This window comes from Theropithecus gelada, chromosome 14 (genome assembly GCF_003255815.1).
Source record: "Theropithecus gelada isolate Dixy chromosome 14, Tgel_1.0, whole genome shotgun sequence".
Taxonomy (NCBI): Eukaryota; Metazoa; Chordata; class Mammalia; order Primates; family Cercopithecidae; genus Theropithecus; species Theropithecus gelada.
Genome location: NC_037682.1, coordinates 57,482,534 through 57,502,935, shown reverse-complemented (window position 1 = coordinate 57,502,935; position 20,402 = coordinate 57,482,534). Strand labels below are relative to the sequence as shown.

Here is a 20,402-nt window from a genome sequence, read left to right as displayed (position 1 = left end):
AGAGATTTGCATTATGAAAAAATCACTCACTGCCATGTGAGAACAGACTGCAGGGGGGCTGGAGGGAAAGGGGGTGCAGATCATTATGTAACCACAGCTAACTCTTACTGCCTGTTTTAAATGGTTTACATATATTAACTATTAAGTCCCCAGGACGGCCCAAGGCATACATGTGGTTCATGGCAGAGCACGTTTGAATTGTTCCTAAGCACTCATCACCTCGACTCTTTTTCACAGAGAGGGTGGGAGGGACTTCAGACCCACTTACGGAGTGCATCCCGAGCTGCCATCTGTCTTCTGGGTGTGTGACTGGGTGAGGGATGGGTCTGTGCTCATCACGCATTTTTCATAGGGGTAAGTCTAGCCTGAGTGTTCTCTATGCTGCTGTCCCAGGGAAGTGGGAGTGGGAGGTGAGAAATGTGTATCCTTTTAATGTAAATTTTCAGATGGGGCCCTTGATAATGGAGCTCCAGTGATGTTGGGTGCCTTAGACCTTATCTAATTCAACTCCCTCATCTTATACACTGATACACTGAGGCCAAGAAAATTGGGAAGGCATTTCTCTATGGTCATATAGGAGGCTGGGGACTTAGGCCTAAACTCAGGATTCCTGACATCTAAGACACTAATGGTGTTTTTACATCAAGTGAGAACATGGGCCTACAACATCAGCAAATGTCTGGTCACCTGTAAGGAGCAAGGAGAGTTTTATGAGAGATTTGTGTCCTTCACCAAACTGCTTCAGTTGTCTCTCAGAGCCAGCAGGATGGGGTGGGACACAGTTCAGAATAGGCAGGCTGAGCTGCAGGTACGGGGAGCCACAGTACGACAAAGAGAACTGGGGCGTGTTCGGTGCAGGGACCAGGTAGCTGGGGCAGAGCAAAGGATGACCTGAGCTAGAGGAACACACAGTGGCCTGAGGCCCCTCCCACTGGGGGAAGGGAGACCTCTGAAGTTCATCTGAGGGCCAACCCGACTTGCCTGTCTCCAGGGAGACCCCAGAAATCCTCAGAAATGCAAGGGCTGGGACAGGGCCACCTGGCATGAGATGTCCAGCTCAGAATCCCAGGGCCTCGTTCTGCTAAGCTGAGCCCCCATCCTCAGAGCTCCCGCCCATGCCTTCCTCAGGGTGGAGGTACAGGAAGGAGCCACTCTGCAGCAGCGGAGAGGATGGTGACAGCTCAGCAGACACAGAGACCTGGAGAGCAGGTGGGCTGTGATTGGACCAAGGGTCGGGAGAGAGACACAGCGAAGCAAAGGATGCAGAGGTGGAAGGAGGCGGAGGTGGGTACTGCCCCGCAGCCCCACCACCCCTGGGCATGATCTCACCTGAGGAAGGCTAGAAGGAGTCTTCGTGCATCACCTCCTCCAGCCAGAGCTCAGCTTGGAGATGTGGAGGGGGAAGGGACCCTCTTCCTTCCTTCCCTTCCTCCCTCCTAGAGCCCAGGCAGGGCAGCAGTGGTGGGACCACCTGTTCTCACCCTCATCTGTGGTGGGCGGCGGAGGCCCCATGGCACAGGCCTGGCGAGGCTGAGTAAATCCTTGCTGCTGTGACCACCCACAGTGCTTCTGCTTCCTTCTGTATAATAGCTCCTCGGGGAGCTGCCAGCAATCAATGAGACAATACAAGTGAGCACTTAGCACAGTGCTGGCCCTGTGTGAGGGCTCAGTGAGTGGGAGCTCTAAGTACTAAATGTTGTCCCATCTCCGTGGTACTTTGGACTTCTAGCACAGCATTCACAGACACACGTTCCTTCTCAGTTCAGCCTCACACACTATGTGCAGTAGGCAAGGCATACGTTGTCTCTAATTAACAGATGAGGAAACTGAGGCGAGCCTGGGGAGAGTGGTCTCTGGTCACCCAGTGAGTTAGCAGCACAGAGAGGACAAGCATTCAGCTCCCCTAAGTCTTATGTGTTTTCACGGCTGTGTTTCTTATATAAAATATAAGAATGCTAACACAAAAAACAGTAAAGCAAGAATTCTCACCTTATTTCAGAGTTGAGCAAACTATAATCATCTTCTTTTGTCTCCTAACGGCCCTGCTGTAAAGAGTCAAAATATCAGAGAATGTTTAGTGCTGAAAGGAGACTTAGAGATAATCCCACTCTCTTTCATGAAGCACAGAGAGGGGACATCCTCATTTGAGGTCACACAGTATATTAGCAACTTAGCCAGGATTGGAACCTGGCACTGGCATTCTTTCCTCTATAGCTGCTGCCTCCATAAGGTCTTGGAACTTTTATTCCCACTTCAGAGTCTGGAAAACTCCAGTCCCATAGCACTACCTTTTAGGACTCTGCTTCCTCAGTGGTGGCTCTAGAGTCTGATATTTACGAATCAGCAGCAGCAAAAGGGAAGGGCCATGGAGCAAAATGATGGTGTGTTGGGAGTAATAAACTTTTCAAATAGTTTAAATTGCATTTCAGGGACTGATTCCTCTTGCTGGAGAGATTGGTTTGTGAATTCAGAATAGGATTGTTTAATATGCATTTCACATTTTAAATAATCATGGTTTTCTTAGAGCAGGGAGAAAAACAGGTCAAAAACACAAACTCATAGGCTTTTCTGAAAGGTTACAAAATAAAATGTTCTTTGCTGGAGGATATAAAGGAAATGGCTCTCTGTTTGACAAAGGAGAGGGCTCTGCTAGATAAATCCTGCATTTTTGAATAAATGAAAGCTCTCTTTGTCTCTTCCTGATCAGCTTAATTCCTTGTTGCCTATCTGCAAATCCAATAATGCTGGTGAAACAAACCCCTCCTGGAGGCTGAGCACAGGGGCCTGAGCACTCAGCCTCAGAACCACTCTTTCTATTTATAATCTCAGCCTCTGCTCCCCAGAGAGCTGGGCTTAGATGCCCCATGGGCAAGTGGGCAAGAGGACTTGCTGGGAACAGAAGCTTCCCCGGATCAGGGACACTGTCCTCCAGCCCTGGGTCTCCCTGCCTAGGAAGCACTCAGCAAATGCCTCAGAATAGGTAAAGAACAGACATTACAGTTCAGCATCCTTCCCGCACTTCCTCTGCTCCCTTCCAAGATAAATAACCAGGCTAAGAATTGCAGGTGTTTCTTGCAGCCACTTGGCTTTCATCTTAGTGACACACCATATGACACTAGGCGACTAAGGATATGTCAACTTGTAAGGCATTACTATATATATAATTTTTTTAACCTAATCTATTTTGCACCAATAGTGTGTGTTTATTGTCTGTCTTCTCCAACATTGGGGGTGAGGATGTTGTCTGTGCTGTTCAGGGGTCACTAGGAGGTCTTAGGGGTCAAAGCTGGAGCTAAGAGGAGGTCCAAACACCTGGAAGAAGTGGCCGTCTGGAATGGAGGATGTGGCCCCTAGGGCGGCAAAGCTGAGACAATGGACTGTGTCCCTCACTCTAGGCAACTTTGTATGAGACCATATATGTGGGGCTTTTTTATAGAGCATTATACTTGCCTAAAATATTGTATCCCCATCCCATAAGTCCATTACTTTGTCATTAAAAAATTCTCTATAAGGCTGGGTGCGATGGCTGACACCTGTAATCCTAGTGCTGTGGGAGGCTGAGGCAGAAGGGTTGTTTGACCGAGGAGTCCAAGACCAGCCTGGGAGACACAGCAATACTCAATCTCTACAAAACATTTTTTAAAATTAGCCAGGTGTGGTGGTTCACACCTGTAGTCCCAGCTACTCCGGAGGCTGAGGCAGGAGGATCACTTGAGCCCAGGAGTACAAGGCTACAGTGAGCTACAATAGCACCAGGTATACTCCAGTCTGGGTGCAGAGTGAGACCTCATCTCTTTCTTTTTTTTTTCTTTTTTTTTTGAGACAGAGTCTCGCTCTGTCACCCAGACTGGAGTGCAGTGGGGCAATCTTGGCTCACTACAACCTCTACCTCCTGGTTTCAAGTGATTCTCCTGCCTCAGCCTCCCAAGTAGCTGGGATTACAGATGCCCACCACCACGCCCAGCTAATTTTTGTAAGTTTAGTAGAGACAGGGTTTGCCATGTTGCCCAGGCTGCTCTTAAATTCCTGGCCTCATGTGATCCACCCACCTCAGCCTCCCAAAGTGCTGAGATTACAGGCGGAAGCCACCGTGCGAGGCCGACCCTGTCTCTTAAAAACAAAAATTCCCCATAAAGGATGCTTAGTGATCCATCCTGTGAACATTGAATTATTTACTTAACGGAGTCCTAATTAATAGACATTTTGTTTATCTTCCCCCAACCAATTTCCCCTGTTAGCAATAAAGTTTCCATCAGTATCTTTGTATATAAACTGTTGACTTCATTTTCAATCTCCTTTGACTAGTTTTCTAGAACAGGAATTAATGAGTCAAAGGGCTAAGGCGCCCATCATCTGGTTTTCTCTGGAGGAAGGTAGTTCTCTGGACTCTACAACGCTCATCTGCCTGAATCTGAATTTGAACTCTATTACTTCTTATCAGTGTGACTTTCAGCAGATTATATATAACCTTTTTGTTGCTTCATCTGTAAAGTGGGGATTATAATAGTACCTACATTGTAGTGTTGCTCTGAGGATTAAATGGGAGAAGTCATGTGTAATTGTTAAGTTGAATAGGCATAGGCATGACTCATGAGATGTAATCATAAAGCAAACTTTATTTTTGTCCCCCACAGTCTCTTTAAATTTATTCTGTAGGGCTCTTTTCCCTTCTAAAATTATATTAAATTTAGGGTAAGTCCCATGACTTTTCTGGCCAGTTTCAGGTAACCAGAGGTTGTCTTGTCAGTAATTAATGCATCCTGTCTGTTGTAATAAAAAAAAAATCTTGAAACATCAGAGTTACACCATCTCTTTCCCAGCACAGTCTGCTGTAGGCCAGCTGCCTGAGGGGAGCTTGGACATGACGGTCCTGACCCTTTCCAGGGTCCAAGGTGGAGTGGGAGGGAGGTAGGAGACAAGATGGGCGGGAAAGGTCTTCAATGACTGTACTCTGATGAGTTGGTGTCCTGTTGTTCTCTGGGCCCTCTCTCCCACTGGGGTGTTTTTGCAGGTTGGTGGAGACCACCCCATCGCTGGAGTCTCATCCTGCACCTCCCTTGATGAGGGTGATACTTTCTCCCCATAGCCGATCCTATGGTTTCTTTCTCAGGCTCTGGGAAACCCGGTCTCCCTCGGTGTCACTTCCTCCCTTGGAGGAGCCCTCTTGGCCTGGATCTAAGACAGTCACATCTGGCTCTCTTGCTGGGTCCCACCTCTGTCCACAAGAGACACTCACGTGTGCTTTGCCCTGCAAACCAGGGAGCACAGGCTGATCCCGAAGCAGCAGCACTCTTGCTGCTCTTTGGATTTGTCCACTGTGGCACCAAGACCATTGTGGCCACATATCAACTGACTTAGGGGTTTCCTCAAGGCCCCACTCTGTGGCTTTGAGGTGAAGATGATAGCACCCTGCACCCCTCCCATGTATTAGGGATCATTTGACCCCAAAGGCTCTCTCTGAAATTCATTCTAAACCTCCAACAACCCTGTTTTCAACCTCTCTCCCGTTTTGTATATATTAGCGATGGGTGTCAGCTAACGGCATGGATCCAGGTTTTCGCCACCTCTTTTCCAAGAGGTGTATCCCACTTCACTTTGGAATGTGGTATGTGTTCATTTGGACCCCCAAGTGGAGCCTAGACTGGAAGCATCCCATCTCATCCTCCCATTGCCATATTTGTCTTTATGAAACACACAGAGGAGCACCTGGCATAGAGCATGCACTCAACAAATGATAGCTGTGTATGATCCAGGCTCACAGGCTCTCTAGTTACATTTACCTCATAACCATTCGATCTGGTTTTATTCCTATTACTTTGTTTTATGCCCTATGCGTTCTATGTTTCCTATAGATTATGCTTTTGTGTATTTGTGTGTGTGGAAATGATTTGCTATTATTTTCAGCAGTGATTTGGAAAATAGGCATTGCTTTTAATTTTACTAGTGGTTGACCTACATTTTTTTTCAGACATTGTAAGCCTGTTTATCTCAATCATCAGCAGTAGTGCAATGGTCTTTGTGCATTCTGCAGTTATTTAAATGGGAATTACAGAGGGCTTTATCTGGCCACCCATACTTATGCTACCATCTTGCCATGATGTCTACCCACAGCTTCAAAATGGCTGTGGGTAGGGCTGTTTTACCCTGTTTTAGGGCTGGCTCATCTTTGTCCTGGACTTTACTCATAGTTGTCTAGCAGTTTTCCATACCACTAGCCTTGTCTCCCTCAATCCTCCATTCTGCTCCCAATTATTTCTTTCTAAAGGTTAAATCTGGGCAGATTATTCTTGGCTTAAAACCCTCTAGTGGTCCCCCATTGGGAACCACATCCTTAGAATAGAGTCTATAGGATTTTTCCAAACTATAGGATAATTGTAAACACCCTAGCTTGATGTTCAGGATGACATATGATCTGGCCCTGCCTTAACTTTCTAGGCCCATTTCCTGCCACACCAAACCATTCACCTATTGGTTGAATGCTGCCATGCTGGTTTGCACCTTGGTTTTCGAGTGCATTGGGCATATACTCTCATGTCTCCATATCTTTGCTCATGTCATCCTCTCTGTCTGTAAGGCCCTTTGGTAAAAGACCCTAGCACAGTGTCCGCTCAATTGTAGAATCTCAGTAACTGTTAAGTTTCCCCCTTCCTTTGTTATCAGCTTATCAAAATCCTATTCATCTTTCAGGGCCCAGCACAACCATCATCCTTTTCTACTCTTGGGAAGGCTTATCCTAACCTGACCTCCCCTCTTCTAGGGACTTTCATTGACTGCCTCTTTTCTGTGTCCCCTCACCTTCAGCACATTGTATACCTGTGTTGTAACACCAACACCTTAATGTGGGGTACAGTTATTATTTCTTCCTATCTCCTTTGCCAGACCGAAAGCTCCCTGAGAGCAGCCATGCACCTGACCCCCACTAAGGCCACTGCAGCCCTGCATCAGCCTTCGAGGGGCTAGTTGATGTTTGATTGATTTGAATTGGCTTCCTCAGACTGCAAGGTCACAAAGCCAAGCCACCAGGCAGGACTCAATCTGAATGGATATAATTTATCATTCATATCCCTTTGCTTCCAAAATTGACTAGCGATGGCCCACATTCAATAAAAAGTCACATTAAGTATAGCACATATAAGACTCCACATAGTTGGCTAAGTGCCAAAATGCTAACCTTCTTCCCTGGGTGAGCTGATCCTGCTGAGGCGGGGCGGGCGGGGGAGAGGGGTGGTGGCCCTGGGGTCCTCAAGCTAGGGTGGCAGATGCGAGGGTCTCTGTTGGGCCACTTCACTCCCCATGCATTCCTTCACTCCCCCTCACAAACATTTCATCACCACGTTTGAAAATGCCTAAAATGCAAACAGGATGATTTAAATTCATAGCAAATATCTTACCCTTGCAGGATTTGGGCAGGTAGTGAGGGAGGCATGTTGGGATTGCTGTGTGGTGGTGTTTCAGTCGAGATAACCTTGCTCCTGGGGCTAAATTTGAAAAGCTTATGCCCTTCTTCAAGGGTCACTGTTATAGTGCAGTTGTAAAAATATAACTTTAACCGTGGCCTAGTATAATATTCATTATGTGACTTTCTGGAGTAGCTTTTGGATAGAAGCCAAGGGCATAAACTTAAAATGTCAACCACGGAAGCCATTTGAGTGGAAAAACCCATCATGCATTCTGAGTTGAATGTTAACACTCATGCACTCCATAGAACTGGAAGAAGCACACACATCATTCCCTTGCACGCGTACCATCCAACAAATGTTCTTGTGCAGTGCTGTTCAGACTGCAGAGCCATCTCCACACACATACACACACTTCTGCATACACTGAAACAGTCCCACTGCCCCCAACTTCCCATGCACACACATTCATGCATACACTGGCACACAGTCCCACTGGCTTTCACACAACCTATGTGCATACACACATGCACACACATACATACTCATATTCATGTATACACTGGCACTCAGTCCCACTGGCTCCCCCATATCCCATGCACACACATGCAAATGCACACACATACACACTCACACATACTGTGTGCAATGGCACTCAGCTCCCTCACATGTACACACACTCACACTCATGCATACACTGGCGCTTAGTCCCACAGTTCCCCCACATCCCATGTACATATGTGACTTCTGCAGAAAGACACTTGGAAAGCCATCTTATTTCTGCACCTCACTCTGCCTCCAGATTTTGCTCCCTTAGGACAGAGCCTAAACTGTCTATTTAATAGATTCAATTACTCCAGGCTCCTGAGACCTTCCAACTTAATTCTGATTGCTTTAAGGTGTCAGGTAATTTGGGAATAAAGGCAGGAAAACAGCTTCAAATTCTTGAAGGGAAAGTCTTTTAGACTCTAGTTGTCTCTGACATGGTAGCTACTAATTGCAACTCAGGAAGAAGTGGCCTGGAGGGCGGGGCCTCCAGGGGTCAAAGCTTCTGATCTCGAGGCAAGGTTCTGTCCTGAAGAACAGAGGCCTCTGGGCAATGCTTTGCTGCTCCATTGCGGTCTCCAGGGTAGGGACCAATCTCTGCTGCCCTTCCTGGGAGGCCAACAAAGTCCAGGCCAAGCGACCCAGCAGGCAACAAAACAACCCTGCTTTCTGCATTCTGCACCCCACTCCCAGGTGTTTTATTTTGTCTGCTGTCTGTCCCCAGTGACAGTGGTAGCTCTTGGAAGTTGATAAATGATAAATAATCAAAGGTCACAGTGTTCAGACAGCATCAATGTTGTGCCAGACAGAGATGGGTCTGACTTGTCCTGAGCTCCAGAAGCCTGGAGAGAGAGGCTGTGTGTGTGTGTGTGTGTGTGTGTGTGTGTGTGCGCATGCGCATGCATGTGTGTAGGTGTGTGTGTGCATGTGTGTAGGGGTATGTGTGTGTGTACACTGCATGAACTGTGATAGGCCGAAAGGAGATTGAGGGTAAGTGCTGTAGACCTAGACCTTTTGTGTGTGAATGCTAGCTTCATCATTGACCAGCTGTGTGACTTTGGGCAAGATCCTTGCCTTCTCTGTAACTCAGTTCCTTTGCTGTAAAATGGGTATGATAATGGTGCCTACCTTCTAGGGTGGCTGTGAGGATTAAACGAATTATAATATGTATGTAGCACCTAACATAGCTCCTGACGCCCAGCAAATCCAAATATAGTGGTTACTGTGTTTATATATATATATATTTTTTTTTTTTTTTTTTTTTTTTTTGAGACGGAGCCTCGCTCTGTCGCCCAAGCTGGAGTGCAGTGGTGCGATCTTGGCTCACTGCAAGCTCTGCCTTCTGGGTTCACGCCATTCTCTTGGCTCAGCCTCCCCAGTAGCTGGGACTACAGGTGCCCGCCACCACGCCCAGCTAATTTTTTGTAGTTTTAGTAGAGACAGGGTTTCACCGTGGTCTCCATCTCCTGACCTCGTGATCCGCCCGCCTCGACCTCCCAAAGTGCTGGGATTACAGGCGTGAGTCACTGCGCCCGGCCGTGTTTTATAATTATTTTGGGCAAGAGAAGGCAAGGCTGAAGGGCTGGGAGAGTCCTGGGGTGGGGGTCTGGCTGTGGCCCCAGGGCAGCAGGATGAGCCCCCTCGCTCAACCCACTTGGTTGTTCTCACATTCTCTGCGGGGCAGTCCTGACCGCCTGTTCATCATCAGAAGATCCCCGCACAACACTCTTATGGCGCAGATGGTGGGGCAGAATCCAGGATGCACATGAGGACGCCCATGGGGCGTATGGGAGCTGTGCCCCTCCGCAGACCTCTCCCTGATCACCTGCTCCACACGCAGGCCCTGGTGACCCTTCAACCTGCTGCTCCTTGCTTCCGCTCGCCCTGCTGTGGGTCCTCTACCTTCTCAGTGTGCCATGCCTTGCATTCAAGCTGGTCCCAGTCACAGCCAGGACTTCCTCAGCGCGCAGAGACTTTCAGATGATCTTTGTAGAGGTTTTTGCCTCCGGTTAACTGCGCCCCCTAGGAAGGGCTTTGGAGTACACAGATCACAGAACAGTTTCAGCTCCACCACTTCCTAGCTTTACGGCCTTGGGCATCTCAGCATTCCTATTCTCTGGGTTATAGGGATAAGGTGTTTGTCTCTCAAGGCTACCGTGGAGATTTCATATTAGAAATTTGCAAGGGCTGGGAATGCAATAGAAAGTAAATGCTCCCCTTCCCTTGACGCTATAGCTTAGATGGGAGGGAGCCGCTGCTGAGGAAACACCTCCTTAACCCAAAGACAGAGGGTTACCCAGGCGCGGGTGTGGGAACTCGGAGGTGGGGGTGGGGGAAGGTCAACCTCCACGCTTCGGCCCGGAGGGTCCCCGCCTCTTCCTGCACGACTGGATTCCTCCTCCATCCCCGCCCCGGGCCGGGTCCCTGTCCCCACCAAATCCGCGCATTGGTTTCCCATCCCATAGCGGAGATAGGTAGGGCAGGTACATAGGGAGGTGTTCGAATGATCCCCGTTTCACAGAAGACGAAACTGAGGCTGGGAGGCCTGGGGACTGGCTGCAGCGCCGCCGTTAGCCGAAGGTGGGCGCTGGCGCGGTCACGTGCACGGTGCGTGGATCGCGGCGATTTCGCGGGAGGGGGCAAGGCCGCTCCGCAGGCCCAGAGCCGGCCGGGGGGTGGGGTCTCCGAGGGCGGGGCGGGGCGAGGGAGAAGGGGCGGGCGGTCGGTCGCTGCCAAGCAGTGCTCCCGCCTTGGCGCCAGAGGGGCGCGGGACAGTGCGGTTGGCCTCCCCGCCTCCACGCGCGCGCACGCCCCGCGCACTCCCGCCGCTTCGCCCATCTCGCCGCGCCGCGCAGGCAGCCGCTCGCAGAGCCAGCAGCCCGGGCCCTGGCTTGCAGCGCGGGCCTCGGCGGGGCCCAACGCCCCGGCCCGGGAGGATGCGGCCCGGGGCGGCCCGGGAGCTGAGCAGGGCCCCCGCGCCGGCCCCACCGGGCCCCGGCCTCCAGAGCCGCAGCCACCGCCCCGCCCCCGAGAGACATGACTTCCAAGCCGCATTCCGACTGGATTCCCTACAGGTACGCGGGCGCCGGGCTGGGGCGCCCACCACCCCCGACTCGGGACGTGAGCTGGCCCGGGATACGCGGCCGGGGCGCAGGGCACCGCTGCCCTCCCCACCTATCCCAGCACTGGGGCGCGGGTTGGAGTCGCTGGTCTTTCCTCCCTCAACTTTGAGGGCCCCTGTGGACTGATCCCGCCTGCCCCGCTCCACCCGCTTATCTTCCAGGGTTGCTGGAAGGGGCCTGTGTGGGCCTTGTTGGGTCAGGCAGCACCATGTGGCCGCCTGCGGAGGGAGCCCACACTGCTCTGAGCCCCCTCCTAGGCCCAGCACCCCAGTCACACGCCTGTGTTGGGTGCGCGCACACGCTCATACATCTGCACGCATGCACCCACAGGACGTCCGAGCTTTGGGCCAAAGACGCTGCTGCTGGTCGGTTCACACTCTCAAAGCATGGATCCGTGAAGACAGTTATTCTGAACCAAGACCACACCAGTGGTCATATGGACATGCACCCGTATATTCTACACACAAGAATTCTTGGGCTCACAAAGACACATGCCTGCATATCTGTGCGTGTCCACCTGCTGTATCTGGAGAATAACTGACACCTGCTTCTCACTCACAAGTGCTACTCAGTCCTTTTCAGACACTGAATAATCTACTTGCTAGCAGGCACACACCAGCTCACAGTACATAGAACTGCCCTCACATGCACAAAAGCACTCAAGAATCCAGGCACATGCAGGGAAGCCCATCATTCTTTGCTGCCAGGCACTGTGGTCTATCTCAAGGATGACTGGACTTTCCCACTTGCGTGGGAAGGGGGCAGGAAGGTGGTCTCTGGGGGCCCTCACAGGTGCAGGCCTTTCCCTATCCGCTCTACTCCATTCTCTCTATTACCAGGGAAAGGAGCTCATCGCCATGGTAGCGCCAGATTCTTGGCCACCCATTGGCTCCTTGGTTGCCATGGGCTACGGGGCTGTCTCTAGGCCTCCTAGAGGGACGTGTGTAAAAAGGGTGCTGAACTCCTAAGGCCTACTGTGTTATTGGGGACCCAGGTGCACGTGCTAGCGGACGGTAGGATCAGATCCTCAGGACCTGCCTTGTAACACAGCCTGCTCTCTGTTAGAGCCTCATACCAGTCACTGACAGAAAATAGTTCTGACAGGGCTCTTCTCTGAGTCTGTCCAGACAGCGTCCCAAATAGAAACTAGCTGAAACCGCCCAAGGCTTGTTAAAAGCAGATCCTTCTGAAAACAGGCACGTGGCTTGGGAACTCAGGGTTTCTCTTGAGAATTTTTACCTCTAATCTCAGCTCCTGTGGGGGATTCAGGGGTTTCCAGGTTATTTTGTGTTTCTCCCCACCACCACCAGCAACACACACACGTGCCCACATGCAAGTCACCCATAGGATCTCCTGCAGACACATGTAGTCACACTTCAGTCTCACACGGATCAGGGAGCTGTTTCCATCATGGAACCAGGGACTGGGGCTGCGCAAACTCAGGAGAGCTGCTGCCCCGGACAGACTTCCATGCTGGGGCACAGGTAGTTTCTGGAGGATCCTGGCCTTTCTTGGCACATGTGGGCTGAGGACCTTCTAGAAGACAGTGCAACCCCACAGAGTGTCATCAACCTTTTCTAGCCACGCGGCAGAGGTGCCTGGGCAGGGCCTGTGGGCTGAGTGGACTCCGGTGCTGTGGCAGTACCTGTGTGTGGGGGTCCAGATGGCGGGGTCGTGGCCATGGACTGAGGAGGGTGGGAGGGGCAACACTTGTGACTGTGGAGATGATGGCGTATTTAGGATCTGGCAAACTGGAGGTGGGCCAGGCCAAGACATGGTTCTAGGAAGCTTCTCCCAGGGAGCCAGGGACTAAAGCAACTTGTAGAGAGTGTGCAGGGGTCTTAGAGAAAATCTGCCTCAAACGGAATGGCTTAAGCCTATTCCTGGGAAAGGTGGCCCAGGAAGGTAGAATTGTCTTAGGAAATGACTGTTCTAGCAAGTGCCTAGGGCCCTGGCATCCTTCAAGGAGTGATTTGGCACTTGCCCCAGCCTAGGTCCAACTACTGTCTCCCCTCTACCCCCATGCCTCCAATTCCTTTCCTGGGCCGCAGACTCAGCCCTGAAGCATAGAATTCTGCCTCCCTGGAAGCCTGGCCCCAAGGAGCATCTCGACACCCTTATAGCCCTGCGCTGCTTGCTTTCCCCATGCCTGTCACCCCGTCTCCTCGTTCTATTGTAGAGGGGGCGGTGTGTAGCTGGAGGCAGGCTATGTCAACAGTTGCCAGGATCCCCCCTGCCCTGCTGGGTTCTTTCTGGGCACACACTGAGTGTGGGAAAGCACTGGACTTGGGGTGTAGACTTCCGAAATGAGAGACTTGGGCTGAGAGGAGGAGATTCAAATTGCTTCTTGCATTAACTGGGCTGCTGATTGCAGTCAAAGCCACATGCTGTCTGATCACAGAGAAAACTGGGGCAGAAGACAGACAAAGCATTTTACTTGCAGATGGGAGTGGGGGCAGGGAGTGGCACGCATGTGATTTGACTGATGTGAGGTTTCCCTAATGTCACAGCATGTCAGAACTGGTATGTGGCGTTTGGTTTTGGGAGAGAGGTGTTGGCTGGCTTCTTGCTAGTTCTGCTGGTGAGGGTTTTACTCCCTCTCTAATGGTTACACCTTGCATTCCCTGGGCCCAGCTTATTTTCTTTAGAGAAATGATAGTTGGTGATAATCTTCTTATGGGTAATTTTGGCTCAGTGTATAATGATCATGGATTAATCTCACATTCTGACTTCAAAGGGAGCCATTGAGTTTATAAAGTTTAACAATTGGAATTTTTTTCTTTTGTTTCTTTCTATTAGTACTAATAATTTCTAATTCTGCCAGTTTCTCTTTACCTGTGTTCTTGAGGAATATTAAATGCCCTTAGTACATTGACAGCCTTTGATAAGTTGGAAGTGGAGTGGCGAGAGTCAGGAAGGACTAAGGCCCACGGCATAGTGGAGGACCATGCTGGGTGCGATTGGGGTGGCCCTGTCCTCGGTGCCCTTGTCTTCATGGTCCTGAGGCCATTGCCTGGTGTTTCTCTCACTTGATCACGAACTAATTGAGAGCAGGGAACTTATCAGGTTCCTGGTTGTGTCTGCAGCACAGACAAGACGTCCACTTCTTTGAATCAAAGTGGCATCCCCGGATAGCCTCTAGGGCTTCCTTGGCTTTCCCAGCCCCATACCTGGGTTCAAAGCACACCTGAGGGATACAGTACTCTGGCACCACCATGGGGCCTCCTGTAGCACTGCTTGAAAAGCACACTGTAGGTCACAGAAAGAGAATCTCAGGCTGGAAGAGCCCTTACAGGTCATTTAGTTCTCAGTGTGGATGCTCCCTATGGCATCCCTGCCACACGGCCTCCGATCAGATGGCTGTGACTTTTAAGTTCTTCCTTAGGTTGAACCTAAGCAAGTCTCTGGGTTTCCCCTCCTCCTGGCCCTTGTTAGGATCCTCCCACCACTTCCTCACTTTGTTTTCTAGGGAGTAATGGGACTCCTGACTCCTTCAGTTCTGCTGCTAGGTTCGGCCTCCGAAGTGCCCTGGGCACTTGGACCCACCACTTCACTTCTGGCGACAGTCTTATAACAACTCCCTGATTTTCTTGTTCTTTAGAGATCACCAGCTGTGGCTCATGGTCGCATTTGCATGGCTGAGCATTAGAATCATCCATGGCACTTGCTTTTACAAAGAGAGAGAGGAGTGGGTTGATTCTGGGGGATGTTGCTCAGCAGTTCTGAATGACCGAGTCAGGGCTTAGTCCCTCCAGCAGTTTGAATGCACCTGGTAAATTTGGGAACTGCTGGCTGGAATAGAGATGGTGCATCTTGGGAGGCTGGAACTCCTGTGAGCAGTGTGGTCCTCTCCCTTCTGGAGCCACGCTGGTTCCCACTGTATCCCAGTAAGTTGCCAGGCAACAGAAGCCACAGATCTGGACTTTCCGAGGATCCGGCATTGGGCACAGGGTTGCAGCCAGCTGCCCTGGCGGCCTTTCCTCTCCTGACAGCCCACATCTCTGATTTCCTGGGTCCAGCAGCGGTAGCTTCCACTGTGACTGAGGGGAAAGAATGAGGGCAGGAAGAGGGGAGGGTGAAGTGAACATGGGAAGTGTGTCCAGAGGGTTGGGTCTGTCCCTAGATTCCCTGACCCTTGGGCCTCTGGTTAGCGCTGGTGGAGTAGCTGGAGCCTGTAAGGTAGAGTCTACGAAGAGAGGGAGGGAAACAGGCTAGAGGATGTTGGCCGTGTGTGCTTTTCCAGGGCACAGAATTGTCCTTGTGTCCCTGCCCCCTGTTGTCAATCGTGGTTGACTGCTCCGATATCTGTGGGGTGCCTTGGGGGAAGTGAGTGGATGTAGAGGGGCGGGCTCCCTCAGAGGTGAAGCTGCTGTCTTCTTGGTGCTGGCCAGAGCGGATGGATTTGTGGACGCTGAAGCCTGGGTTTCTCTGACCCTTCTGAGCCAGTGGCTTTTCTGAGCCTCCCTGTTCAGGCCCCCAGCAGGAGGCGCCGGTGATGGAGGAGCCTCCAGGGTCAGCTGAAAGACCTATCCATCAGCGCCCTGTCTCCCGTCTGAGTCTCCTGGCGGGGCTGCAGCTGGCAGCCTGGGCTTGGCAGTTATTCCATAATTGGAGCTGAAGTCATTAAAAAGCCATTACTGTCTCCTTGTGTGGTTATGGTTTAGTGCAGCTAGAACAGTGCCCATCAGAAACAGGCAGGCTGGGGAAGTATCGGTGAGAAAGGAAGATGCCTTAGGAATGGTGCTGGGGTGGAGATGAGGAGGAAGGGCCATCTGGGTGGGGGTGGAGAAGGGAACTGGGCCTGCTGAGGAAGCCAGGGGAGCTTTTGGTTCTGCTCTTCCTGGAGACAGCCATCATGGTTGCCCTTGGTCTCCACAACAGCTGCTGTTGGCTGGGGATTCTTTGTTATTCACCAGGGGGAGTTGCTGCGCACTTGTCCACTAGGAACACCCACCTGGTACAAGCTCGTCACTGCTAGGTAATCGTGGTCCACCTCGTCCCCTTGCGGCTCTTCTAGAAACACTGCTTTACCAGGAGTCGTGCCCACTGTCAGAGCCTCCCCATTTTAGTGAATTTAGTGTAGACCCTCCTAGCTGGGTCTTGCTCAGCCAGGCACAGGTGGCTTCTCCCCAGTGGCCGCCTCCCAGCTGTGCATGCTCCTTTCCTTCTGTGTGCTTGCAAATGCCTGCCGGTGGGTGAGGTGGTAGGCGGCTCTCTAGGTACTTCGGGGATATCTGTTTCTGGAACTTCTTTTCAGAAGCCTAACCCTTGTGTTCATCCATCTTTCTCTGAAGGCCAGTGGTTAAGTCCTTTCTACGTGTAATCTTACCTAGTAATCAGTGTTACCGAAGCCTGTGGCTCTTTATCATTCTCCCCCATCAGGAAATGGAGGTAGGGGCAGAGGAGGAGAAAGGAATGTTTTCATGGAAAGCAGCCTCCTGCCTCCGGCATAACTGTGCGTAGTCCATGGCAGGGGACGGGGGCCTATGGTAGGGAAACGTGCCCCATGCATGGATGAGAGCATTAGAAGGCGCTGGGCAGTGAGGCCACTATAGCTGCAAATACCTTTTGTCATTGAGCAGCTGCTGTGACCCAGCATTTCCGGAGGTGGCATTGCTGATGTGAGTCTCACCTCTCAGCTGGATGTCCCCTTTTCTAAATGACTCTCGATGTGAGCGTCAGCACCATGGAAGGCATCTTCTTTGTCTTGCTCAGCCAAGCCCAGGGCTGGGGATGGCCCAGGTGACTGCCCCGTCCCTGCCCTCTGAAAGTGTGAGTGGCTTGCGACTACCTAGAAAGCTGTGAAATGGCCCCTCCTGCTGGCACAAAGGGAAGCCAGCACTGTCTTGTGGAGGTTGCACAGGGGCCAGGCCACTGGCTCATGACAGTGGGGTTTATAGCTGCCCTGTGCCCAGGCACAGAGCTTGGCAAGTGGAGCACAGTTAGATTCAAGATCCTGTTGCTTCTGTCAGCCAGGGGCCATTGTACAGAGCTTAGACTGCATTTTTCATGTGTGTGCTGAAAGTTGTGATGCGTATGCACTGCGCGTGTGGCTGACCATGGGGGACACTGGTGTCCGGGTCTGACCCTTTCAAGTCCATCTGTGGGCAAATGCTTTGACTTTGCTTATTCAGTCAGGTTGTTGGCTTGAGCTGTAGAGACAGGGGAGGGTTGTAGCCTCTCAGGCCTGGCAGGGCCCTGAGGCATTTTGTGCCCTGGTCCTGAACCCTTTCTTCAGAAGTCTTCACTGCAGTCCTCCAGCCTGGGTGCGTGCCTTCTGCGATGGGATGCCCACCCTTTCAGCCAGCAGGAATATTTAGAGACCTGGTTGCATCCTGTGGTCCTGGCAATGCCTTCGGGGAGCCCCAAATGCAGCTGTGCCCTCTTAGGCAGATGGGCTGTTTCAGGAAGACCGAGGCCTGGAAGTATGGCTCTTGAGCAGTGTTTTCTCCTGTGCTCTGGCAGCTGAGGGTTTGGTGAATGAGGCTGTTCTGCACAGCCCCAAATCACAGTTGGGGTTCCTCAGGCATGCAGAGCAGCCCGTGGGTACCAGGAAAGGCCTTCCCAGCTGTCAAGTAGGCAGGACAGCTTCTAGTTAAAAACATGCATAGTCCTCATAGATGGTGGTCAAGGTGGTGGGCGGTGGGCAGTCTGTGATATGGGGGCTTCCTTCTACCCTCTGACTGGCTCCCTTGGAGATGTAAGTAATTTAAGGCTCATGTAGGTCAATGAATGTTCCAGCTAGAAAGGGCTAGCCATCAGGAGGAGGTGAAAGTGACTTCACTTTGTCCTCAGGGTGATGTGACCTCATGTTTCACCCTTACACGCACACTGCACTCACCTTCACACAAGCACACCCACTTCTTCACAGGTGTCTGCATGCATGTGTGCACACACACGAGATATTCACACACTTCCTTATGGCCTCGCACAAACCTAATGCACTCGGGCATGCCTGTGCAGGTACCCGCACACAGTATGGTTCAGGGGCAGCTTCAGAATAACTGGGCCAGGGCCGCCTGGGGCTTCCCAGAGCTCAGATCCTCAGGCTCCAACCTCACCCCATGCAGCTGCCCACACCTTGGCCTTTGTAGCATTTGGGCCTAGGTCTCATGCATGTGTCTCTGGCTAGCCAAAAGCCAAGTGGTTTGAGTTACCAGCTCCCTACTTGTGCCCTGACTTCCTCAGAGGCACGGCCAGTCTGGGTGAGATGAGGCTCCCTGTCCCAAGACTTGTGGGGCTCAAGGATTTGATGTCCCCCGGGCTGCCTGTGCCATGTCTACAGCCTGGGAAGGACCTGGTGGCTGGTTGCTGGGCTGTACGTTGATGTGTTGTGTCCACCCTGCAGACAACTCTGTGTGGCCCAAGCCCTGTACACTGAGGGACTGGTTAGTCTCTTAGCTTCATTCTCTCAAATGAGAAGGAAGACCCTCTGCCCTCTTTAAGTGGGGAAGGGGAGTAGACAAAGTCAGCACTCTATTCTGCCCACTTGGAAAGCTAGGAGTTTGCTTTGAATGGATGGGGAAAGGGTCTGTCCCAGAGGACCGCAGCCTCCTCTAGAATGGTGGAAAGGAGGGGAAAGGCTGGGGCTGGTGAGATCCCAGTAGGCAGCCGGAGGGAGCAGCCCCCTGGGTTTGTCTGAAGCCTGGCCTTGGACCTGGCTTGTTGCTGGGATGCCTCTGGATAGTTTTCCTGGATCTCAGTCAGGCTTGGCCCTGCTCAGGGATCTGAGGGGAGGGTCTCATCCAGTACTTACTGGGGTGTGCTTGGGGAAACAGGGGTTCTAGCAGGATTCCAAAGTGGCAGCTCAAGCCCTTTTGGTTCAAGCTGGTTTCAAGATGGCAGGCTCCACCCTTCCTCCTTCTACCATGTGGGCTCACTGAGTCCCAGAAGCCATGATGGGATGGGTTTAAAGAGCCCAGATATGCTGGGGTTGGGCTCTGGGATATATCCTGGCACCTCATGGGCAAGCCCTGAAAACCCCTCTTTCGCTCTGCAGTGTCTTAGATGATGAGGGCAGAAACCTGAGGCAGCAGAAGCTTGATCGGCAGGTGAGTAGGCCTGGGGCTGGGTGGAAGGGAAGAGTCTGGGCTGGGATCTCCAAGGGCAGAGGGGCAGGGCTGTCCATCTTCCCTGGATGATCCCATCTGACTGGGGAATGGGATTCCCATGTGGAAGAAGAGAGGTGCACTCTCTCCCAGCTCAGCACTAACCCTGCACGGCACATGGGCTTCTACCCCTCAGGCAGCTGGGTGACTGCAGTTGGAGAGCTGCCTGTGCTGTGATCCTGTCAAGGCAGCCACCTGGACCCTGTTTTGCCTCCTTTTCCTGGACCCCAAGTCTTGGGGTTCCAAGGACATGGGGCCTTGGCCCAAGGTGGGCTGTGGACCCACTGAGAACTGGGAGCCCTTCCTTCCTGGTGGAGGCAGTGGGTCAGCCAAGCTCTCTGCCTCCATAGCGGGCCCTGCTGGAGCAGAAGCAGAAGAAGAAGCGCCAGGAGCCCCTGATGGTGCAGGCCAATGCAGATGGGCGGCCCCGGAGCCGGCGGGCCCGGCAGTCGGAGGAGCAAGCCCCCCTGGTGGAGTCCTACCTCAGCAGCAGTGGCAGCACCAGCTACCAAGGTATACCTTGCCTGCCGCCCCACATCCTGTCACTGCTTCGGGGAGCCCCTCACTTCCTGCCCACCGTGTGGGGCTGGACCTGATGGGGGATGCCCAGGCTGTGTGTGGCTTCTAGCCCAGGCAGACAGCTGAGTAGGGAGGGCAGAGGGAAGGTGGACCTGTAGCTTTGGGCACCTGCATATGCTCCAGCTGTCACCTCCTGCATCAGGCGCTGAGGCCAGAAGGCTAAACCTTTTATGAAGCCAGGAGTTCAGAAGTCCAAGTTTTGATCTGGAGCATTTCAGTGAGTGCAGGAGGCAGCTTCTAAGAGTAGATGACCTGCTCCACCAGTATTCTGCATCCTGAGAGGAATGCATCTCACTGTCCTGCCCCATACCAACCAGTGTCTCAGCACAAACACCTGTTTCCTTCCCTCTCTGCACTGTGTCTGCCTGGCTTCTGACTTGCAGATCCCTGTCTCTGGCTCACAACTCCTTAAGAGCTGTAGTGACCTGGAGCCTCCAGCTCCCATCCTTAAATGTGCCAGGTCTCGGCAGAGCCCAGATGGGAGAAATTCTCTGCAGCTCATCCTGGAGAGAGAATGGCTTCAGCACATCTCTGCTCTCAGGACCCTCCTTCCTGCTTGGGTTAGGTTAAGAGTAGGCTAGGCCAGACTGAGGGTTGGGCTCTCTGAGCTTAAAAGGAGGACTCAGACTCAGTCTCCACTGCCCCCTGCT

The 20,402-nt window shown here is 52.1% G+C and overlaps 1 protein-coding gene across 3 annotated transcripts in view; it reads left to right on the top strand.

Annotated features, from left to right (window-relative positions):
• Positions 1 to 20,402, top strand: part of TUB (tubby bipartite transcription factor) — an 85,156-nt gene that overhangs the window by 53,612 nt on the left and 11,142 nt on the right. For 2 of the 3 annotated variants that reach the window (XM_025357132.1, XM_025357131.1), the window contains 2 exons: positions 19,065 to 19,116; positions 19,524 to 19,686. In XM_025357132.1, the coding sequence (XP_025212917.1) occupies positions 19,065 to 19,116; positions 19,524 to 19,686 (215 nt within the window). Of the gene's footprint in view, positions 1 to 10,911; positions 11,018 to 19,064; positions 19,117 to 19,523; positions 19,687 to 20,402 lie in introns of those variants that run through there. The other variant, XM_025357133.1, reaches the window with a different exon arrangement.